The following is a 24983-nucleotide window of genomic DNA, read 5'->3' as shown; positions in this document are numbered from 1 at the left end:
TTAATGAAACTACCTTTTGTGTTATTTGTCAAAGTAAAAAAAAAAAAAAAATTGTACAGAGCTTTTCACAATACACATTGTTTCAAAGCAGATTTACAGAAAGTCATGATGTTATAATGTTTACAATATCTTCATTTAGCAGATTCCCAGCAAACGGAATGTTCTCAGAGCTAATGCTGTGTCAAGGTTCTCTCAAAGTTATGAACAAACTTTCTTCCAGGAACATTAAGAAACATAGATAAAACCTGGAGATAGCAGAAGAGCAGGTGATGACAATGGGGGAAATCATAGAAACACAGGGAAGGGATATAGGAGATCGCTGGAGCACTGGAGAGGTTTACCGTTGGGATAAATACATTTCATTCATGCAACAGAGCACTAGGATCATTTTTTTTTTTTTATGATTTCTATTTCTTATTTACTTATGCTCTTTTTAATGACATTTAAGTAAATCAGTTTGTATTACCTTCATGTAAAAGTATGTGGAATATAAATAAACTTAGGTATACTCTAGTCTATACAGTACCAGTTGGTAGTGTTTACTTCCATTAATGGAATCGTGAATTTGGATTAAAAAAAACAAAATAACACATCAAACACCTTTACATTTGTTGCATAGAGTTAGAACAGTAATTCATTTTGGTAAAACAATGAATAAATTCTTGACAGCGGTCAGAATAATTGTGAACTTAAATATTGAAGGTGGAAAATCCTTAATTAAATTGGAGACTCAAGAGACTTAATAGAAAACAAACCCTTTAATGATGAAGGTTAAAAAGGTTCAGAGATACAGATTATAGACATTTCCTTCAGTAATCAAACCTACATCAAGGCACCTTATCCCCCTCAGATGACAATCATCGATGTTAATATAATTTGACAGGAAATAACATGAGTGGATTGGTTTTGTTGAAATGCAAATACTTGTGTTCCAAGGGAGATGGCAAGCCAGTCCACAGTCATCTAAGTGTTAGTCTTCATCAAAAAATGACAACATGGTACAAATAAACCAAGGAACCACAGAAACACTAAGTTATAAGGGAATGAATTCCACACAAAGAAAGCTACAGGTAACAGTGTTTTTAGACACGCAAGAAAGTTTCTAGTTTGCTTTTCAAATCTCAAAAGATCCAAACTAATTTGTAGTGCTTCAAGATCATGTTCAGGATCTCCATCCGTCTGTCTGAGATGTGGCTGTGATGTGGTTTACTCGGCTCCAGCTGCTTCCTCTTCCTCCATCTCTACTAAAGCTGCGTGGCGGTTGGCCTGCGAGCCCTCCTTGAAGAACACCTTCTTGATGACCCCTGCTTTGGGTGCACGGATGGTGTGCTGCCCAGGAAGAGGAGGACACTCAGTTGTGATGTGGACTATAAAGTGCACTCAATGAGAAAGTGACAGAGCCTCACCTCCATTTTCATGGCATTCATCACCATTAAGGGATCTCCTTTCTGGACCGAGTCTCCAGCCTTGACTAGCACCTACAGACACAGCAAAGCACGAGTTCCAGTGCAGTGACGATGACAAGCACTCTCTACTGAAACCAGACAGTCACAGTTCGGCTGCCAAATAGAGTAAAGTGCCCCTATTATGCTATTTTAAAGGTTCCTGATTTTGTTTCGGATTCTCCTACAATAAGTTTACATGCATCCAAGGTCAAAAAACACTTAATTTTTCTCATTATATACATTGCAGCATCAGCTCTCTTCTCACGGTGTCTGAAATGGTTAGATAAAGAACTCTGCTCTGATTGGTCAGATGGCCCGGTCTGTTGTGATTGGTCTACTCTGCTCTGATTGGTCAGATGGCCCGGTCTGTTGTGATTGGTCTACTCTGCTCTGATTGGTCAGATGATCCAGTCTGTTGTGATTGGTCTACTCTGCTCTGATTGGTCAGATGGTCCAGTCTGTTGTGATTGGTCTACTCTTCTCTGATTGGTCAGATGGTCCAGTCTGTTGTGATTGGTCTACTCTGCTCTGATTGGTCAGATGATCCAGTCTGTTTTGATTGGTCTACTCTGCTCTGATTGGTCAGATGATCCAGTCTGTTGTGATTGGCCTACTCTGCTCTGATTGGTCAGATGGCCCAATCTGTTGTGATTGGTCTACTCTTCTCTGATTGGTCCAATGGCCCAGTCTGTTGTGATTGGTCTACTCTGCTCTGATTGGTCAGATGGCCCAGTCTGTTGTGATTGGTCTACTCTGCTCTGATTGGTCAGATGGCCCAGTCTGTTGTGATTGGTCTACTCTGCTCTGATTGGTCAGATGATCCAGTCTGTTGTGATTGGTCTACTCTGCTCTGATTGGTCAGATGGTCCAGTCTGTTGTGATTGGTCTACTCTTCTCTGATTGGTCCAGTGGCCCAGTCTGTTGTAATTGTCTACTCTGCTCTGATTGGTCAGATGGTCCAGTCTGTTGTGATTGGTCTACTCTGCTCTGATTGGTCAGATGGTCCAGTCTGTTGTGATTGGTCTACTCTGCTCTGATTGGTCAGATGATTCAGTCTATTGTGATTGGTCTACTCTGCTCTGATTGGTCAGATGGCCCAATCTGTTGTGATTGGTCTACTCTGCTCTGATTGGTCAGATGATCCAGTCTGTTGTGATTGGTCTACTCTGCTCTGATTGGTCAGATGACTCCGTCTGTTGTGATTGGTCTACTCTGCTCTGATGGGTCCAGTGGCCCAGTCTGTTGTGATTGGTCGACAGCACATGTCAGAAGTGAAATGCCTATCTGAATTTAAGCTCTGGATCTTCCTCAGTACTTGTTAGATAGTGATACGAACAGATGGTGTTTGTTTCACCGTATCAATTCCAGCACGAGTCCTCATCCTTATGAAGTGCATTAAAGTGGATTCAGAAAAGCATAATGGGGCACTTTAATTACCATTTTGTCTGTAAATGTGACCTTTTTTACACATAATGTTCAGTATTCTATGATTCTTGACACACTACTCTAGTCTGGCATACTGTATAGAGAATGTACAGTTCACAAACTTCAACCACAGCTGCCTTAAATACCTTTTCAATAGTGCCGGTCATGGGTGCAACAGCGCCACCCTGTGCACTGGCGCCACTTACACCAGCCAGGAACTTGGGCACAGGCACATCCACCTGAGCACTTCCCTCCTGAAAGAGAACAAAAAATATCATACATAGTCTTGAAATGAAAGCTGAAGCGTAATTCAAAGAGTGAAAGAAACCCACCATAGAAAAGATGTGTACAGTGTTGTCCAGAATGACTAGTTTGGGTCGGGACAGAACCCCATTCACGGAGCAGCACAGGAAGGTCACGCCACCCTCCAGCTGCAGCTCCCCTGACACGTGGAACACCTGACCTCCAGTCTAACAACCAAAAATGACCCAGAAACCTTAGTGAAAGGTTATATTTAGTACATGACAGTTGTTGTTCTGACTAAGACTGTGAAATCTCTGACAAAAACCCTGCTATTCTTTTTGATTTGGCAATGCAGATGTGCATCATCTTTACAGTCGAAAAACATAATTTACCTCCATACTGTACGTCCCATCTGGATTGAATGTAACAGCTAATGCCACTTCTGTAAAAGAAATAATATAATTAGTTAAATATCATCTGGGTGAATCTGACAGACACAAAGGAAATGTCCAGGTCATATTTCACCCCAAAATCTAAAAAAATATATTTTTCTTAAAGAAAACCAAGCCTATTTAGGATAATTCGTATTTTCTTTTGCATTGTGGCATTATTTTATATGACAATTATGCATATTTCCTCCCCAGCTTTGTCATTAATAATACTGTAACACACACAAAAATATTAAACTGTGAAGTATGCATTACTATATATTACAATAAGTGCCTCTAATCAAGTGAATCTAATACTTTAGTAACACTTTACAATAAGGTTTCATTAGTTAACTAAATTATTAATCTCAGTTAATGTTAATCTCGACGTACTAAAACGTGATTAAAATCAAAATTTGTATCAGTTAACATTAGTTAATGAACATGAATAACAATTAACAGTTAGTACTTAAGAACTGTAATGAATGTATTGCTCATTGTTAGTTAATATTAATTAATGCATTAACTAACCTCAACTATTGGAACCTTAGTGTAGTCTTACCAATATTTTAAAAACATTAACTATACATATAAATATACAATATACACTTATATGTACTAGCACCCTCTCGCGCATGAATTGCCGGAAAATTCTTTCAGTGGCGGGGAAAGAGTTAATCATGATTAACTTTGCAAGAGCTTGACCCCTGACCTTTCCAAAATGTGTGACATTAATCAGAACATATATAAGTAAATCACTGAATAAATCCTAATTGTGTAAAAACTATTTTCTAAAGTTAAATAGAAAAAATCTCAAAATAATATTGCGATATAAACCCTGCATTATATAAAGCTATGCATTAGCTTGCGGTAATGATTGGCAAGACGTGCTAATTATTCAAATATGCAGACTGGAAAATGTACATAGTGATTACAGAAGTAATATAACAATAATTATTTGTGAAAGTGTTAACTCCTGGGCAGATATGATCTTAATTACTGAATTACTGAATTCTTCCTATAAAAATCTACAAGAATGCAGAATATTTATGGATGATGTTCCTGTAGATTTGTCAGGTGTAACTCTTCACTGGTTCAGACAGGCATCGTGGCTCGGCGGTGTGTGTGTGTGTGTGTGTGTGTGTGCACTCACTGTTGTCCCCGAGCTGCAGTGTCAAGTTCCTGCAGTGCAGGACATTGAGTCGTCTCCCGTTACTGGAGGCAAACGGTGAGTACATGTCTGCAAGAGGAAGCTCAGTTTAACATCTCAAACAAGCGTCACACACACTGAACCAACAACATCAATGAACACCGAGCCGTCCTCACCACTGGACTGGTCCCTGAACTCCTCGGTGTGCCGCTTCTCTCGGAGCAGCAGACCCAGAGCGGCCTGACACAGCACCGCACCACTCGGGCTCTGGGCCGCGGGGAACAGCTGATCGTAGTGCTGCGGGATGAAGCTGGTGTGAACGTTCCCCGCCGCGAACTCGGGATGCCCCGAAAGACTCAGTAGGAAGTCGATGTTGGTGTTGAGACCCACAATCTGTCAAATGTACATTTGTTAAATACATGTGGAACACATACTTCGCACATGGGTAACGTGCGGTTTTGGAACAGGTTCCATGTGAAATCCCGTGTGGAATACATGGGAAATTCATATATTTAGAATAAAGCTTGTCTCCGCCACAGAATAAAACATTTTAAAAGGTAACTGTGACTTTTTATCTCACAATTGCGAGTTTACATCTCACAATTCTGACTTTATCTCTCGCAATTCAGAAATTCCAGTCAGAAATGTAAACTCGCAATTGTGAGATTAAAAAAAAAACGCAATTATCTTTTACAATGTTTTATACTGTGACGGAATCAAGCTTCAGTAAAATCTAATTGAGTTGAAGTAGATTGCGCGGGACTGTTGTTTTTAAATGTCTTGTTAGCTGATGGTTAGAAAAGTTCTCATATATAGAAGTATAAGGGATAAAGTACTGTACATCCAGCCGGTTATCATCACAGAATAAACCCTGACAGGGTGATCAGGACAGGGCTTGTAACACCCTGAAGGGGTTTATTCTGTGATAACAACCGGCTGCACATACATTATCCTGCTCATTACATGTTATTTCTTACTTAAGTCAATAATTGGGCACAAAACATTGATTTTTGTTTAAATATTTCATTAGCCCACTCAACGCAAGGCTTCCGCAAAGAAAAAAAGTTTCTAGCAAGCGACTATTAGCCGAAACGACTGAACAAGTTCAAACTAGAAGAACATTTAAAATGTTCATCAAGAAAATCCAGCTTTTAATGTTGTTTATATGTCTATGTGGTGTTTTTAATATGCTTTAAGACAAACCATGTGTAAATTCATAAGTCGACAGCATTGCTGAGTATTTTCTCCTTAAAACTGCAGTGAACCAAAGACAGTCTCAAAAACACGCTTTGAAATCGCTGGTGTTTCTGACGTCACAAACTACCTTGTAACCAATCAGATCATCGTGTGATCGTCAACCAGTGGATCTCTGAGCTGAGTGAGTGAGTGGAGGCGGGGCTCATTTGCATATTCATAGAACCTCACATACTAAATGAGGCAAGGGTGTAGAGTTACATTCAAGCTAATTTAAGGCATGAAGAAACTTTTTCAAGGAAAATACATTTAAATATGTCATTTGGTGATCAAAGATGAGTTTTAAGGGATACAATTATTGAATACAGGGGACTTTAAGGGATAATAATAACACGCCTCGGACTGACCAATCAGAATCAGGTATTTCAGAGAGCTGTGTAATAATTGAGAAATAAACTGCACATGACAATAACTCACTGCATTACTCAACTATATAGAAGTACTTCTGTATCTGTATTGCTGCAGTGTTGACAATGAACAATGGACCTTTTTCACTAATGTGACCAAACCTTATGCAATTAAAAAACATTTTTGTTACTTGAAATAAATTAGATACTAAAGAAAGTAAAATATCAGTGCTTGTGGATGAGAATGTGTGCTTACATTGTATTGTCGTAGACAGTATCTGAGTCTCTTCAGAGCAGCGGAGCGATCTTCTCCCCAAACCACCAGTTTAGCGATCATGGGGTCATAATGGGCAGACACCTCATCACCTTAGACATTATGAACAGATGTACAGCATTACCAACCAACACTGAACTAAATCATTCATGAATGACATAAGTGCTCATATTTATTCTCTAATAAAGGTATTTTTAGTTAATGATTAAGTATTAACAAGGGCAAAACATCATTGTCAATAATTCAACCCAAAATCAATGAATCAATCAACCAATAAATAAACATTTACAAAATACAAAAATAAATTGATTAATGATTATTTGCATCACGACAATATGCATATACTGTATACCTCCCAAAATATCATGATACAAAAACAATTAATATAAAATATTTGAATGTGGGGAAGAAATATTATTTAAACTATAAAAGAAAAGCCATTTGAATATATTAAGTGACTATGTACTATGAGGTGAAGCACCTTCTCGAACGCCGGTCTCTATGCGTGTGCACGGGTCCCCCTGCGGGGTGGACAGGTGTAGCAGGGGTCCCGCTCCGGGGAGGAAGTCGTTATTGGGGTCTTCAGCGTATATTCTGGCTTCAAAAGAATGACCTCGCAACATGATCTGCTCCTGCGTGAGGGGCAACTTCTCCCCCGCTGCCACCTGAGGGACAAACACCACATGACACGACTCTGAATTTAATGCAGCCACTAACGAGTAAAGCAAGCAGGTGTTATTGTGATCCCTTGTGGACAAATCTGGAAATGACTTGTGAAATATGCCAGTATGTTAGGTAGCTTCTGAAGGGCAGTGTTTGGAGTCTTACGCGCAGCTGCCACTCCACCAGGTCTGTTCCTGTGATCATCTCCGAGACGGGATGCTCCACCTGCAGACGCGTGTTCATCTCCATGAAGTAGAAGTTGTGCTGCGCGTCCATGATGAACTCCACAGTTCCTGTTCGGCCAAAAATGAAAATTCAGTTACCATTGACTTATCCATTGTTTCTTGTTGATTGGTAAACTTCTTACTGGTGAATAAAACAGTTTATTTCCTTTAAAGAGAACATATAATGGCCTTTTACAGTCTTGATTTTACTAGAATAGGTTTTCCTGCTTGAATGTTGATTATTTTCCCCATATTCTCCATTGTTGCAGCTCCTCTCTCCCCAGTCTGTCAGTAACGCTCTGTTTAGTTCCCGTCTCTATGAAGCCCCTCCTCCTGAAAAGCACACTGTGCTCTGATTGGTCGGCTGGAGCAGTGTGTTGTGATTGGTCGAGGACTTCCAGTGTGTTTGGGAAATGTCCCGCCCCTTACCATAACCGGCAGTTTAACACACTACTAACTAACTCAACCAGGCCCCGCCCCTTTATTCTGCGTATGAATTATTAAAATGAGGAATATTGTGACGTGTTCGTTCCCGGAAGAAACTCAAGACTACAATGGAGTTCAGAAACAGTGACACTGATATAGAGAAGAACTCCCGCTGGAGGGACGTTTTCATGCTCAAACAGCAACAAGTAAAATATAATTTATTCCTGTGATCAAAGCTGAATTTTCAGCATCATTACTCCAGTCTTCAGTGTCACATGATCCTTCAGAAATCACTCTAATATGATGATTTGATGCTCAAGAAAAATTTATGATTATTTTCAATGTTGAAAACAGTTGAGCTGCTTTATATTTTCCTGGATTTTTTTTCTGGTGTTTTTGATGAACATAATGTTCAATAAAACAGCATTTATTTTGAAATCGAATCTTTTGTAAGATTCTAAATGTATTTACAGTCAGTTGTGATCGATGTAATGCATCCTTGCTGAATGAAAGTATACGTTTCTTTAAAATAAAAAAAATACAGACCCCAAACTTTTGAATGGTTGTGTGCATATTGTCATCACACTAATGCATCACAGAATCACATGACATCATCATCACCTGCTCCAACATAGTTGACAGCTTTAGCTGCCCGCACTGCGGCCTCTCCGAGCTTCTGCCGGACCTCAGGACTGATGCCTGGCTGTAGAGACACACACACACACACACACACAAATCAAGCCAGGTCAGTTACATTAAAGGGATGGTTCACCCAGAATTGACTCTTTGAAGTCCATAAAAGTGCATCTATCCATGATAAAAGTGCATCTATCCATGATAAAAGTGCATCTATCCATGATAAAAGTGCATCTATCCATCATAAAAGCGCATCTATCCATGATAAAAGTGCATCTATCCATGATAAAAGTGCATCTATCCATGATAAAAGTGCATCTATCCATCATAAAAGCGCATCTATCCATGATAAAAGCGCATCTATCCATGATAAAAGCGCATCTATCCATGATAAAAGCGCATCTATCCATGATAAAAGCGCATCTATCCATGATAAAAGCGCATCTATCCATCATAAAAGCGCATCTATCCATGATAAAAGTGCATCTATCCATGATAAAAGTGCATCTATCCATCATAAAAGCGCATCTATCCATGATAAAAGTGCATCTATCCATGATAAAAGTGCATCTATCCATGATAAAAGTGCATCTATCCATCATAAAAGCGCATCTATCCATGATAAAAGCGCATCTATCCATGATAAAAGTGCATCTATCCATGATAAAAGTGCATCTATCCATGATAAAAGTGCATCTATCCATGATAAAAGTGCATCTATCCATGATAAAAGCGCATCTATCCATGATAAAAGCGCATCTATCCATGATAAAAGCGCATCTATCCATGATAAAAGCGCATCTATCCATCATAAAAGTGCATCTATCCATCATAAAAGTGCATTTATCCATGATAAAAGTGCATCTATCCATCATAAAAGTGCATCTATCCATCATAAAAGTGCATCTATCCATCATAAAAGTGCATCTATCCATGATAAAAGTGCATCTATCCATGATAAAAGTGCATTTATCCATCATAAAAGTGCATCTATCCATCATAAAAGTGCATCTATCCATCATAAAAGTGCATCTATCCATCATAAAAGTGCATTTATCATGGATAGATGCACTTTTATGGACTTCAAAGAGAGGATATTTTTGAATATAACTGATTGTATTCGTCTGAAAGAAGAAAGTCACATACACCTAGGACGGCTTGAGGGAGAGTAAATCATAGGCTAATTTTATTTTGGGGTGAACTATCCCTTTAACACCCCCAGCACACATCATACCCACACAGGATCAAGCTGGAGATGCTGAAAGAGTGAGTGAGTGTGACTCTTACCCCGGGAGCTTCCTCTATGATCTTCTGGTGTCGTCTCTGTACGCTACAGTCTCTCTCGAACAGGTAGACCGCATCACCAGACTGATCTCCGAACACCTGCACCTCCACGTGTCTAACGCAACAACACACACACACACATCACATCACGCACATCAAACTACGTGAGAGACGCACACTGGATAAACCAAACAGACCTGGGGTTTTCCACAAACTTCTCGACCAGCATCACGTCGTCGTTGAAGGACTTGCGCGCTTCTCTCCGAGCGGATTCCAGCTGCTCCAGGAACTCTGCTTCCGAGTGTGCAGTTCGCATTCCCTGTGGGATCAAGCAGAGGTTTCAGACGAGCGGAACACACTACACAATCATTCAGAGGAAACACACGCCACCTTTCCTCCGCCGCCGCGCACTGCTTTGATCATCACAGGGTAGCCAATCCTGGCCGCCTCGCGCTGAAGCCTCTCGTCTGATTGGTCCTCGCCATGGTAACCCTCAATGATTGGCACGCCTGCAGCCGACATGATGTGTTTAGATGTGCTAAAACACAAGAAACAAAGATGTTTCTACTGCATAAATAGAAAAGAAAGACACTTTAATGTTGGTTAGAAAAGCTTTGCTTCTGATAGTTTTTAAAATAGTACTTATTACAGAAATAATATCCCTTAAAAGAATATATTTAAGTGTGAACCGATTGTAATATTAAATGTAATTAGAGTGCTTTTGACCCATTTAAGCAGGACTTAAGAACATCTTCATAATTCTATATTGTCTTTGAAATACATTTAAAGTGTCGCAGACTGTACTATAGCATTATGCGATATTAAAAAGTAGATTTTTAATATATTTTAATGTCATTTCTATTCAAATATGTATGTCATGTATTTGTAAATACACATTTGTCATGATGAAGTTGTAATTTAGTACATTTAAAATGCATCAACTTTAAAATGTATTACTGAATAAAACACAACAGTCAAAATCATAATCAAGTAATGCACATTCTAGTACATTAAGCACTGAACAAAGATTAAAACAATGAGTTAAAATGTACTTTACACTAAAACTTTTCTTTTGAGTGCACTTTTTAAAAGAGCACTTAAGTGTGTTCAGAAACACAGTTTTGAAAGTGTACACTTAAGTGTCATATTTCAGTAATATTAAGTAGTTTTTAAAAATATACTTTTTAAGGTTTGAAGTACACTACGAGTGCACATTCAACACTATTAAGCACACTTCCTTTTCACAAGAGTTGTTTAAGCTTTTTCTAGGGTGAAAAAGCCCTAGATAGCCCTAAGATCAAAATAACTGTACCTTTTGATTCCCATGTCCCGAATGGCTGATGATGGTGGGCCGATGAAGATGATGCCTTCTTGTTTGCACTGTTCAGCAAACTCGGTATTTTCCGACAGGAAACCATAACCAGGATGGACCGCCTTACCAAAACAACAATTAAAAAACGAGAGATTTTCAAATGATATATATATATATATATATATATATATATATATATAATGAAAGATGTTGTTCAGAAAGACATGTCTTGAGGTCAGCACACCTGTGCGCCGGATCTCTTGGCCACGTCCAGGATCTTGTCCATGCACAGGTAACTCTGCTGAGACGCCGCTGGTCCGATATGATACGCCTCATCCGCCTGAGTCACAGAGAAGACCGCTGACTTCACTACCGCTAACTACTACTGTTTAATGTGTCTGAGGAATCTCTTCTGCTCACCCAGGCTGAGTTTATTTAATTAAAAATACAGTAAAAACAGTGGAATATTATTACAATGAAAAATAGCTGTTGTCTATGGGAATATATTAGTAAAGTGTAATTTATTCCTGTGATCAAAGCTGAGATTTCAGCATCATTACTTATTATCATCACAGTGATCCTTCAGAAGTCATTCTAATATGCTGATTTACTGCTCAAGAAACATGCAGTTATGATATCAGGACAGCTGGAGTCCCTTGTGGAAAAGAAGTGTGCTTAATTGTATTGAATGTGGATATAAGTTTCAATAGAAATTACCTTTAAGTATATTGTAGTTTACTACATTCAGAAGTAACTTCAACCATATTTCAAAGACAATATAGAATTCTGAAAGTACATATAAAGGTGTACATAACAGGGTAAAAAAAAAATCGAATTGCATTTAACATGAATTTAAACTATAAAACATTTTCTTTAAATTGAAAATAACATTTCTTTAAGTGTCCGAAAACATTACATCAGTTCGTAGTTAATGCCACACTAAGTAGAAATTGTGTTTTTGTCAAACAGTGACCCCTAGAGTCGCTGTGGAATACTTGCACTGTCGTAAATATATTATATTATAACGTTTTTACATGATTGCAGCTAAATCACAAGTAAATAGTCTATAGTCTAGGCCTACTGTATAATTTAATTTGTGTTGTTTTTATTGGAATGTAAACATTACAAAATGCCAGATAACATCAATTAAGTTAAATGTGCGTCGCATTATTTCATAACATTGGCCGTTATGATGTCATTAGACATGATTATTGCAATTTATCATAATAGTTTGCAAATTGTGCTCGTTTACACTATTTACAACCTCTAAGTTAGGCTTATTTATGTCCTGATAATTATGTGAGATATTGAAAGCTGTTCTCATGATAGTCGCAGGAATCAACGTCAACAGTGATAAATACACGTGATAAATACACCTCACAACACCTGAGTTCAGCTGGCAAACTAATTCGTGAGGCATAGCTATCTGATTTATCAAAACGATTCCATTTACACCTGGTCACATAAATGTATTTTTGCGAAACGGATTTAAATCCGATCTTCAATTCTCGCTCTATATGCAGATTTAATGGAGTGCACGTCACCGAAAGCAACAGATATGAGCTGCATTTTATAGATCATCAGCTAAAATTTCAAAACCAAAGACCGCAATAAGAGAGAGCAGCAACAGCCCTGGTAAGATCATTTCGTTTCTTTACTTTTAATGATGAAGATTGTGTGTGTTAAGCGTCTGCGACTTACTTTCACTTTGATTTGCGATAGTTTGCACGTTGGCTTAATGCAGTTGCTCATCTGCGGTGATGCGTGTTCCAGCGCGTCGTCATATCTGGATATAACATATAGCCTATAACACGCTCTCACACGTTTTTTTTATTTATTTTTTAGCATTTTTGGGAGGAGTACAATTTACATATGTGGTTTCAACAACCAGATGCACACTTGTCCAGTTTCGTCTGGAATGCGTCTCAGACCTCCTCCTGAAGTGGTTTGAGCGGTCGGATTCAAATCCGTCTTGAATGCGTTTCGGAGGACATTTACACCTGGTCTTTTCACGTTTAGATAGCTATCCCATCTGAGAAAACGCATGAAGTGGCCAGGTGTAAACAACCCCCATAACAAAAACATACGCACGAAAGCCGAAAACAAACGCTGGTTGGCCTCTCACGTCCAAATTTGACGAAGTAGTGGGGGAAGTGACGTATGCCGTAAAGCAGTCGAATTTTGTAGTTCTTTTTGTGCTCTGGTTACTACCCGAATCCCGAAGTTACGTAGAGCCAGTAAAAGCGATACAGACCCCGTCAGGCTATGGCAGACGTGTCATTCAACCTATTGTGAGTCGATGTACCATCACAAGGATCTTGGAAATATATTATGAAGGTTGAAAAGTTACATAGTGTTGCTTTAACTATATTCGCACTTAAGTCCCCCTGTGGTGAAAATCCAGCTTTTTAATGTTGTTTATGTGTCTATGTGGTGTTTTTAATATGCTTTAAGACAAACCATGTGTAAATTCATAAGTCGACAGCATTGCTGAGTATTTTCTCCTTAAAACTGCAGTGAACCAAAGACAGTCTCAAAAACACGCTTTGAAATCGCTGGTGTTTCTGACGTCACAAACTACCTTGTAACCAATCAGATCAACATGTGATCGTCAACCAGTGGATCTCTGAGCTGAGGGAGTGAGTGGAGGCGGGGCTCATTTGCATATTCATAGAACCGCACATTCTAAATAAGGCGAGGGTGTCGAGTTACATTCAAGATATTTTAAGGCATGAATAAAAAAAAACTAGGAAAAAACGCTTAAATGTGTCATTTTGGTGATCAAAGATGAGTTTTAAGGAATAAAATTGACTTTAAAGTGTATTATTTTCAGTGATAACTACTCTTCTGATAAGAAAAATACGTTTGAATTCAGAAATTAAAAACGTACTTATCATAGAACAGGTGTATTCAAGTCAAAGTATGTAATGTGAGAATTGCATTCTGTATTTTTGGAATCCCAAATCATTGACTCCTTCATCCACACGTTCGATCTATCCACCCATCAAACACTAATGCGGTGTGTGTAGTTGGTGTTTCCTCACCATGGCCACATGCATGGCCTGTCTGTCTGCATCACTGTACACGGCCACAGAGCGAACACCCATCTTCCTCGCCGTCCGCATCACACGGCACGCGATCTCGCCTCTGTTAGCAATGAGGACCTTCTCAATCCGGCCTGTGAAGGAGAAACACCACTGTAAATAATCATAATCATCATAATAATGATAATAATAGCATCCCCATGACAGGTCTCTTACCCACAGATGCATGTCTGAAGGATCCTCTGGTCCAGATCAGAGTCCTGCAGTCAAGAGAGCAAGAGATCATCTGAGCACTGGGCTTGTGTAGTAAACAGTGTCAAGGGCAAACACATCTGCAGAGGTCATGACCTCTCCGTTTAAGGTCAAACATGCAGATATATCACGTAATAACACAGCAAAACATCACACATATTCATAACTCTTCACTATAAGCTCATCTTCAGTCACCTCGCATAAAATACACATTCATAAACAATCACACGTTATTTTTGACCCATATATGACTTCACAGCAGAATTTAGATATTAGTGCAATGAATCTCGAAAGTCCTAATGTATTAGTTTAAAAGAGAAATAAAGCTAGCAGCTACTTTGCTTAAAGTTTGAATGTCACACTTCTGACATATCGACTGATGCAGACACTGACCTCTGAACACAGCCAACTTTAATGAACACCTATATTTGTTCTTTAAATGATATAATAAAGTAGTTTGTGACTTACAGCAGATGTTTGTTTATATCTCTGTTGATATGAGTTTTCAGAAACACTGCAGCCATGTTCACTGTGTTAGCGAATGACAAGTGTAACTAACAGAACTCGTCTCCTGCCCTAAAACAGCGCATTGATTTAATCTTTTTCATGGGTTTTACAGCTCCATTATCATAACATTCATGGATTATTTCCAAACATGTATATTCTGTCAAACTAATCCGTGTGAAATGGCATTAAAACGATCATATAGGCTACGTGGTGCTAAGTGTAGCGGCAGCAATAGCGAACACATTAAGTTTGTCCTCTTTATGTTACCGTACTTAAAGCAGCCAATCAGAAGACAGAGATTGGAGGCGGGGACTGACGTATGTGAGGGGATTATGGGATATGAAGTCAAAACAAAAAGAGGTTTCACTTAACATAGGCCTACTTTACAGCATAATGAATTTATATTCTTGACAAATTTAAAGCCATAATATATATATTATAACATAATAGAGTGGCTTTAAATCTGTCGTGAATATAAATTCATATATATATATATATATATATATATATATATATATATATATATATATATATATATATATATATATATATATATATATATATATATATTCTCATTTATTTATTTTATCCTCATCTCACACATCATAGATCTACACTTACTTTTGCAACAAGACAAATTCTATATAATGTATTTCTTTAATAAAATATGTGATACATGATCTCACCTTATATGTGAAATGTGGAAACAAAAAAGCTTATACAGCCATATTATCTTTGCAAGCCTGTTTTTTTTTAAATGTATAATTAGCAAACAAACAATATAATTCTTGTTCAGAGTAATACTAATACTGATTGAAGATTAAAAGATTAAAAAAACTAAAAAATGATTGCACAACTGTCCAGTAGATGGCGATACGCACTAAGAATGTAAATCACTACTAAACACGCAGGGACAAGTGACGTTTGTATGCAATTTCCCGCGAAATCCGTCCCGACATCTATGAAATTTAAGGCTGCGTTGGTTTCGGTAAAGTATAGCTATTAAATTTTCTGTTTTGTTAAATACAATAATAGGTAAATTAAGTTAGAACGTATTTTTACTGTATAGACACAAGCCTTAAAGTCTTACCTATGAAAAAGACAAAGACAAAGTTTGCTGAACACACAGAAGAACATGTTGTCACACAATACATGTTGTCACTTTCAACAAGGGTTGTTGAAAATACTGGGATATATCCTGTCAATTAAGTCTTCTCCTGTAGGGACTTCATAATTAAGCAACATAAATTTTCTTACTGAAAAAATCTGCATTTTTTTTTTTCATGGCATTTTACAAAAAGTATTTTATATTCACATGCAATACCTGCATTTTGACATGGCCCAAAATCTTCAGACATCAGAATGAAAAAGCGACGTATGCATTACAATGAACTCATTGACAACAGCAGTTCCTGTCACTCATATTTTAATTGTTTACTGAGCTCATTTAAAACTGTAAAGCAATATCCACACACTATAAAACAATGAAATCTCTTGATTCATCTCCACATCTAGATCTGCTCGTAGCCTCGGCCCCGGCGCTCTCGCACCAGCACATACGTCAGGATTGCGATCAGGCAAATGGCTGCAGCGACGGCCCCCAGAATAATCGGGATCATCCGTTTGTTGTAATCCGCCGAGCACTCAACGTCTGAAATTAAGTCATGATAAACCATCTTATTCTTGGGCAAACAGGTTGATCGATCACGTTTGATTTAAATGTGAATTATATTGACCTTTCCCGAAGGCTCCACTGGCGAGGCCAAAGGCCTGAATCTGCAGCGGCACCAGTTTGAGGGTGAGGGTGCTGGACAGTTTCTCAATCGTCTCAGACTTGCACTTGAAGCTTAGGCCAGCTTTGGCTGAGAAGAGCTTCTCATGATCCACGATTCCAAGGTAGGTTTTATCTGTGGATTAAATGGTGGTAAAAAAAAAAGTAGTAATCAGCTCATAGTTTAAGAAAATTCTTCTAAAACAACAATGATTAATCTTATGGAAACTGACAAGAACGATACCTGAGTCACATTTAACCCCAAAATCAAAAGAAAGAAATGAGGCACATTATGATTTTTTACACTGTGACGTTTTCATGAAAATTAAGATTTTTTATTTTTTTTTACCAAATTCTTATTTTGTGTGTGTGTGTATATATATATATATGTTCTCAAACATACCAAAAAAAAAAAATATATATATATATATATATATTTTTTAATTATTATTATTTAATTTTTGGGGGGGTTGGTTTGGGTGTGAAATATATGGAAGCCACAAATATATTGTTTCCGCCTCAAAATAAAACATTTTAAAAGATAATTGCGACTTTTTATCTCACAATTGCGAGTTTACATCTCACAATTCTGACATCTTTTCTCAGAGATATAAACTCAAGTCCAATTCTCTTTTTTTTTTTTTACCTCAGAATAGTTTATATCTCACAATTCTGACTTTATAACACGCAATTGTGAGATAAAAAGTCGCAATTATTATTATTTATTTATTATTCAGTGGCGGAAACAAGCTTCCATAGAAATATGACCTGACATGTTTTTGTAACATTCACTCTTGGGGTCCGTTTACACGACACTGTTTTCAACTAAAAACGTAAAAACTTTTTATATGTGTTTTGGTCGTTCATTTACACAACATCGCTGTTTTCGGGGCCTGAAAACACAAACTTTTGAAAACGAGTTTCAAAGTGCAAGTTTTGAAAACGATACCGTTATCGTCTCCATGTAAACTACAAAAACATGAATCAGTAAAAATGCTGACGTCATGCGCATGTGTATTACGTGTTCAGTCTATAGTGTTTCTTTACAAAGTGACGTCGCCACCTACTGGCCTGGCAGGAATAATACAGCGTCTTTAGTCGTTTTCACGGATCCGTGTGAAAGGGGATCGTTTTGACAACGTTGCCGTCTGTACGCAAAAAACGCAAAGGAAAAACATTTCCATTTTTAGTACATTGTTGTCATTTAAACGTTCCCGTGTAATGAATATAAATATTGTATGCTTAATTTCACGATAAGTGTGCGATTAAGCGCACAAAAAGGAGCCCTAATAAAAAGTTTTCTGTTTTTAATTGGAGAACAACGTTGTGTAAATGGCAGTATATCACAGGGTTCCTGATGTTTTCTATCAGTGATATCAGATTTATACTTACTCTGGCAATTTTTACAAGGAGGCGTAGGCATCAGAAGACCACTGATAGTCCTCACATAGGAGACATCGCCTTCCTGCAAGTGTGGCAAAATACTGAATTGCATGTCGATCAAGGCTAGATGTTGTGCGCATATTTAACCTCAAGAGAAACGTGTCATAAATGCAAACAGATAATACTGTAGGTACCTTGATGAAAGTGAACTGCAGATTTCCACCAGCAAAATCCAATGAGAGAACAGACTTCTGGTCGCTACAGACTCCAGAGGCTTGTGTCGAGCCGGGATTCAGGTTGAAATAGTACTTTTTCTGGAATACAAGTTAAGCAATGTGAATAATGGAGGCTGGAAATCAATATCCTACTAAATGAACAATATCAAAACCATTGGGATGTAAAGAGCAAGACACACAATTTGGGTTTGACTGACTGGAGGGAGTCGATTTAGCAGAATTTGCAGCTGCAGAAATTCATATTTTCAACATTGAACCCTTTGAGTTTTACTGAATGCATGGACATAGTGAAAAAGATATTGGTTGAAAACTTGGTAAAAAATAATAGTGAAATTTGGCTGAAACTGGCGGACCCCAAACCTGGCAGATACACGAACAAACACGAAGTAAATAAATGTAAGCTGATTAATAATATCCCAAAATTCAGTTCATTTGAAATGTATCTCTTGTGAAAAAAGTACACTTTAGCACACTTTTAAAATCAGTAATTATTACACAAATAATATACTTTGAATATACTTAAGTGTGAACTAAGAGTAAAGTTAAATTAAAATGTATTATATATTATGTATAATTTATATTAAATGTAATCAGCTGAACTTTAGAGTGTTTTTGACCCACTTAAGTACATCTTAAGTAATACACTTAAAACTTGTAATTTGTAATGATGAATCTGGAATTTAGTACATTTAAAGTATTAACTTGTAATATATATATATATATATATATATATATATATATATATATATATATTGTTGCTTTACCCCCAAATGCTATTACTCCCAAATGGTGCATATTCATACGTTTACCTTATAACTTAATAGTATATTAATAATTAGCAATTATTTTTAAGTTGATTAATAATATCCCAAAATTCAGTTCATTTGAAAGGTATCTCTCATGAAAAAGAATTACACTTTAGCACAGTAACTATTACACCAAAAATATACTTTAAAATAATATACTTAAGTGTGATCTGAAAGTTAAGTTAAATTAAAATATATTACAGTTTAAATTGATATTATATGTAATTAGCTGAACTGTAGAGTATCTTTGACCCACTTAAATACATCTTAAGTAATATACTTCAATAATAACTTGTCATTTGTAATGATGAAGCTGGAAATTAGTACATTTAAAGTATATTAACTTGTAATATATATATATATATATATATACACTGAAGAAAAAAAAAACATTGCATTTTTATTTGGCAAGTTTTTGCACACATATTTTTAAAGTAAATTTCACATATGGAAACTCTTATATTAAGTAAACTCTACTTAACTAAGTTAAGCTTTACTTAGAAACATCTAAGTAATAAATCCAATAGATATTGTGTGAGACACCATATCTACATATCAGAAGTTATTCAATATGTGACCACAGAGACCTCAATACTTGGTAGACAATGACGGTAACAGTTGATGGATCGTTTTTGTGTTTGAATGTGTCATTTTGAGTAGAAAATGAACTCCAATTGTCAAAAAATGGCACGTTGCTAACAAAAGCAATGATGAAACAGTGTAAATACAGCTGGAAAACAGTGAAAAATCAACCTCATTAATTACTCAAGGCCCAGTGCATGATGGGAACCCCAGTATCAGAAAAGTTGAATAAATTTACTTAACTTTTGCTTTCATTTCTACAAGCCTGAATTGAGTACTAATATAGAATTTACTTCGTTTTTTTTATTCTTGCCTTAACTAACTTTTTCATTCAACTTTTTTCAGTATTTACTTCACCACAAAATCATTTTTATCAGTGTACTTATAGTCAACATTTGAAGTGGATCAACAAAGTTCAAAGTTGTCCAAAGACAAGAAACGGGTATTGTTCAAAATTCATGTATAACTTTGATGAAACTTTTGATCCGTGCACTTCAAATGTTGACTACTGTATATATAATAGAATATATTGTTGCTTTATTATATGTTTGCATATATATTCATACGTTAAGCTCTTAATGAAACTGTCACAGTTCAAAGATGTTGTACCCAAAACCCTTTGTACCCTTTCTGCACACAAAGCTTTCTGACAGTGAGCCGTTGCAGATGCTAGTGTTAAACCAAGTGAGTTCTCACCCCTAGAAGGAATATGCTGAGAGGTGGAATAAAAGTGCTGAGAGCATAACAAGCTTACTTTGTTCTCTCTCACCACATACTGCGCTCCCAAACTGGCCCGCACACACACTTGTCCTTTAAGGTTCTTGAGGGTGTAGGTGACCTGAGGCGGGACAGTTACTTTGGGCTGCAGGACGGGTCTCTTGGGAGCATGTCTACTGTTGATGGCATGAACTTCATCACTGGAAGCTGCGGCGTCTGAAAGGTCAATAGAGTTTGAGGCTAGAGAATTTCCTGTTAGCGCATTGCAACGGGGGGCTTCAAAAAGCACTCGCGAGGAAGTGTTAACCAACATGAGGTATCACAAGCAACTACGGATGCTGTTAAATGTGTTGCTTTGTGCTTCTGAACAATTAGACTACGGCTTGCTTTCTAAAAGTTGAATTTTCCCTTTGTAAATCACAAGTTTGTGGTATAATTTGATTCAAATGAAAAGGCAAATCGACTCACCTAGCCAGTGCAGGGAAGACAGCATGAGAAACAGAGCGATGGGTCGACGCGCGCAAGTCATGTTGAGAACGAGGTTGTTGGGTTGCAGAGCGTTAAACTAATGCCAGTGTGGTTGTGAAGGACGACCCTTATGCCTCAGTGCTGTCAGCAATTGTCTGACACCAGGAAGCATTTTAGCCAAGCCCACAATTAGTACACTAAGTAATGATATGAGTAATGACTCTATATTGGTGTAGTTTTATTTTTAAATTTGAGTTTTGAGAAATTTAGACATCTGTGCGATGAGAAGCTGTGGCACTGTTGTAGAGTCGGGACTGGACATCACTGGTGCCAATTTTGGAGACAAAACCAAAATTTAGGAGAAAATAGTGTCACTCGTGCTTTTTTGTTGGAGAAAAATGCATTTAATGCCTCAAATGGTTCAATGTCACAGCAAGCACCACTCACATTTCCTAAAGACTATTCAATATTGAGTTGTTTTCCATTCAATTACCAAAAACCTATCATTCAAATAAGCTGAATGTATGTGAGCATTTAAAAACTTCGACAACATCGTCATCACAACTAACAACAACTTTATTAAAAGGATAGTTCACCCAAAAATGTTGTCATCATTTACTCAGCCTCAGGTTTCTTTCTTCTGTTGAACACAAAAGAAGATGTTTTGAAGAACGTCAGTAACCAGACAGTTGCTGGTCCCCACTGACTTCCATAGAAGAAAAAACATAAATAAAATGGAGATACAATTATACAAAGATACAAAATACAATTCAATGGGGTCCAATGGGGTCTGGTTACTGACATTCTTCAAAGCATCTTCTTTTGTGTTCATCAGAAGAAAGAAACCTGAGGATGAGTAAATGATGACAATTTTCATTTTTGGGGGGTGAAGTATCTCTTTAACTGTGTTCAACTATGCATGTTTATCTGCAGCTAATTGAAAAACCCTAACAAAATAAGCACATTTTTTAAACACTGGAGATACAAATGTTTTGTCATTTTTGAATTTTGTAAGGTGTGAACGATGAGCAGATTACCCAGACTCGTCTGTTCACACTTTATGTGCTTTGTTCACTTTTTTACTTCCCTTCCGACTTTAGTTTTGGCTGCTCTTTTTTTTTTTTTTTGTCTCTTGTGTGTTCAAGTTTCTTGTGTTTTTTAATTTATTTTAAACATTTTAGAAAATACTGAAGATGAGAAGGTGCAATCCATGTTGTAGCATAATTTTGAAAAATGTGGATGACATTATCTTACCAATAATTACTATTACTATCATTTATGGATGAATGATGTGAAACTATTTTATTGTCAAGTTTATTACTCAAAAATACATTATATATGCAAATAATTCAAAAACCTTTTCAATTTCGGAATTAAAAGTTTAGAATTTTTTTTTTTTTGGGGGGGGGGGGGTGCAATGTACTAACACAAAATATTGTTTGTAAAATTAAAAACTTACCAACATGCAGGTAGTCTTTTTGATGCCAAAAATGCATGGTTGAACCTTTTGAACCACTTGTTTTTATGTCAAGTCAAGTCACCTTTATTTATACAGCGCTTTTTACAATACAGATTGTATCAAAGCAGCTTCACAGTGATAACATGAAAATAATACAACAAAGTTTGTTTCTAGAAGAAAATTGTGTCATCGTCCACCTTAAGTAAGGCAGATCAATAATATTGTTGAATATTAAATGTCCCCAACTAAGCAAGCCAAAAGCCAAGGCGACAGTGGCAGGAACCGAAACTCCATCAGTGACAGAATGGAGGAAAAAACCTTGGGAGAACCCAGACTCAGTCACTCAGTTCTCTGGCCAGCGAGTGAACAGTGTATGATTATGATCCAGGCAGCATTACAGGTCAGAAGTCAGATTGGATCAGAACATTCAGAATATTATCTAGTTCATCTGGTTGGAAGTCGGAGTCATCACGCCGTATGGAGACGAGTTTGTTGAGGATCAGTGCCGATGGCTGTCGTGTCGATGAGGCCTTCTTGGCTGATGAGGCTGGCACTTCAGGGATGCGTCATGGATGGGTCCAGGCGCAGGTCCACCATCGGATGTGGATACGGCCGGGGTCCGGCTGACTTCAGTAAACTGGAGGGACTGGTTGACACTTCAGGACTGCGATGTCATCGTGTCCAGGCGCAGGTCCTTCATCAGATCTGGATACGCCCTGGATCCGGCGGACTGCGGTAAACCTCGAGATAAACAGACAGACTAATATTAGCGTAGACGCCATCCTTCTTATGATGTAACAAGTACGGGATTTATGGGAAGTGTTCCCAGTTCCAGCTGACCTAATCTATGCAGCCTAACATTATTATTATAGAAGTCTATAATGTGTTATGTGTATGCTAGGTCAAAGAGATGTGTTTTTAGTCTAGCTTTGAACTGACAGAGTGTGTCTGCTTCCCGGACAATGTTAGGAAGACTGTTCTAAAGTTTTGGTGCTAAATAGGAGAAGGATCTACCGCCAGCAGTCGATTTTGATATTCTAGGTATTATCAACTGGCCGGAATTTTGAGATCGCAATAGACGTGAAGGACTATAATGCGTTAAGAGCTCGCTCAAGTACTGCGGAGCTAAACCATTTAGTGCTTTGTAAGTAATCAGCAATATTTAAAAATTTATACGATGTTTAATAGGGAGCCAATGCAGTGTTGACAGAACCGGGCTAATATGGTCATACTTCCTGGTTCTGGTAAGAACTCGAGCTGCTGCGTTTTGAACCAGCTGTAGTTTGTTTATTAAGCGTGCAGGGCAACCACCCAGTAGAGCATTACAATAATCTAGCCTTGAGGTCATGAACGCATGAACTAATTGTTCTGCATTTGTCAATGAGAGCATATGGCATAATTTAGATATATTTTTAAGATGGAAAAATGCGGTTTTACAGAAACTAGACACGTGACTTTCAAATGAAAGATTAGTATCAAAGAGCACATCCAGGTTCCTAACCAACGACGAGGACTTGACAGAGCAGCCATCAAGTGTTAGACAGTATTCTAGGTCATTACGTGAGGAAGTTTTTTTGTCCAATAATTAGAATCTCTGTTTTTTCAGAATTAAGTAGTAGGAAATTACTAGTCATCCAGTTTTTTATATCAGCTATGCATTCCGTTAATTTTCTGAATTGCTAAGTTTCGTCTGGGTGTGAAGAAATATAGAGCTGAGTATCATCAGCATAACAGTGAAAGCTAATTCCATGTTTCCTAATGATATCTCCTAAGGGTAGCATGTACAGAGTGAACAGCAGCGGTACTGAGCCTTGTGAGATAGATACTGAACTTGTGATCGATGAGACATCTCATCATTTACTGCTACAAACTGATAACGGTCGGATAAGTATGATTTAAACCATGCTAATGCAATTCCACTAATGCCAACATAATTTTTGAGTCTATGTAAAAGAATGTTGTGGTCAATGGTATCAAATGCAGCACTAAGATCGAGTAACACTAATAGAGAGATACAACCATGATCGGATGATAAGAGCAAATCATTTGTAACTCTAATGAGAGCAGTCTCAGTACTATGGTACAGTCTAAATCCGGACTGGAAATCCTCACAGATTTCATTTCTTTCTAAAAAAGAACACAGTTGTGAAGATCCTGCCTTTTCTAGTACCTTTGACAGAAAAGGTAGATTCGAGATCGGCCTGTAATTGACTAATTCTGTAGGATCAAGTTGGGTTTTTTTAACAAGTGATTTAATCATAGCCAGCTTAAAAGTTTTTGGTATGTATCCTAATGACAAAGATGAATTAATGATATTAAGAAAGGCATTTATGCTAGGGCTTCACAATATTGAAAGAAAACTGACATTGCAATGTTTTGTTTTTCAGCAATAAATTGCAATACAAAAGCAATTTCACCAGATGATTGAATAGCTCTGCTTGGAAAGAATTAATCCTTCTAGAATGATTGGGGTGATTTTGTAAGGGGGTCAATATGCAAATAATAATAATAAAAATAGAAGCATAGATTAATACAACAGAACAAAGGTAAGTCTATCAGTATTCAAGTACAGAAATTGACAAATCAAATATTAAATAACACTACATAGTCTTCATTGTATACATTAAATGGCTATAATTAATCTTTG

General features: G+C 37.4%; 2 protein-coding genes across 2 annotated transcripts; both read right to left on the bottom strand.

Moving 5' to 3' along the window:
* Positions 1 to 743: 743 nt before the first annotated feature.
* Positions 744 to 15188, bottom strand: mccc1 (methylcrotonyl-CoA carboxylase subunit). The gene is made up of 19 exons (XM_084116633.1): positions 14876 to 15188; positions 14372 to 14415; positions 14156 to 14289; positions 11356 to 11451; positions 11112 to 11233; positions 10190 to 10337; positions 9997 to 10118; positions 9803 to 9914; positions 8501 to 8582; positions 7395 to 7522; positions 7048 to 7231; positions 6549 to 6658; positions 4868 to 5084; positions 4695 to 4781; positions 3506 to 3555; positions 3203 to 3340; positions 3017 to 3124; positions 1407 to 1478; positions 744 to 1329 (listed from the first exon to the last, which is right to left on the bottom strand). Exons 1-19 carry the CDS (start codon positions 14929 to 14931, stop codon positions 1207 to 1209), a joined length of 2133 nt encoding a protein of 710 aa, XP_083972759.1. The 5' UTR covers positions 14932 to 15188; the 3' UTR covers positions 744 to 1206.
* Positions 15189 to 15560: 372 nt separating this feature from the next.
* lamp3 (lysosomal associated membrane protein 3) lies at positions 15561 to 21037 on the bottom strand. The gene is made up of 6 exons (XM_084116652.1): positions 20878 to 21037; positions 20447 to 20625; positions 18263 to 18382; positions 18078 to 18150; positions 16651 to 16821; positions 15561 to 16565 (listed from the first exon to the last, which is right to left on the bottom strand). The coding sequence occupies exons 1-6, from the start codon at positions 20936 to 20938 to the stop codon at positions 16426 to 16428; spliced, it is 744 nt and encodes a 247-aa protein (XP_083972778.1). The 5' UTR covers positions 20939 to 21037; the 3' UTR covers positions 15561 to 16425.
* Positions 21038 to 24983: the final 3946 nt, after the last annotated feature.

The sequence above is a fragment of the Abramis brama genome, assembly GCF_963993115.1.
Source record: "Abramis brama genome assembly, chromosome: 6".
NCBI classification, from domain to species: domain Eukaryota; kingdom Metazoa; phylum Chordata; class Actinopteri; order Cypriniformes; family Leuciscidae; genus Abramis; species Abramis brama.
This window is presented reverse-complemented; position numbering and strand designations above follow the sequence as displayed.

What these genes read in the sequence shown, in the direction of transcription:
- mccc1 (XM_084116633.1), bottom strand. Translation starts at nt 14,931, where the DNA reads ATGGCTGCAGTGTTTCTGAAAACTCATATCAACAGAGATATAAACAAA. An exon ending in AGGCCATGCATGTGGCCATG is followed by an intron (nt 11,452 to 14,155) that starts GTGAGGAAACAC and finishes TCTGTGACTCAG; the next exon opens with GCGGATGAGGCGTATCATAT. An exon ending in ACTGCAGCTCGGGGACAACA is followed by an intron (nt 3,556 to 4,694) that starts GTGAGTGCACAC and finishes TTTCTTTTACAG; the next exon opens with AAGTGGCATTAGCTGTTACA.
- lamp3 (XM_084116652.1), bottom strand. Translation starts at nt 20,938, where the DNA reads ATGACTTGCGCGCGTCGACCCATCGCTCTGTTTCTCATGCTGTCTTCC. An exon ending in ATGTGGTGAGAGAGAACAAA is followed by an intron (nt 18,383 to 20,446) that starts GTAAGCTTGTTA and finishes CTTGTATTCCAG; the next exon opens with AAAAAGTACTATTTCAACCT. An exon ending in TGCAGTTCACTTTCATCAAG is followed by an intron (nt 18,151 to 18,262) that starts GTACCTACAGTA and finishes CCACACTTGCAG; the next exon opens with GAAGGCGATGTCTCCTATGT.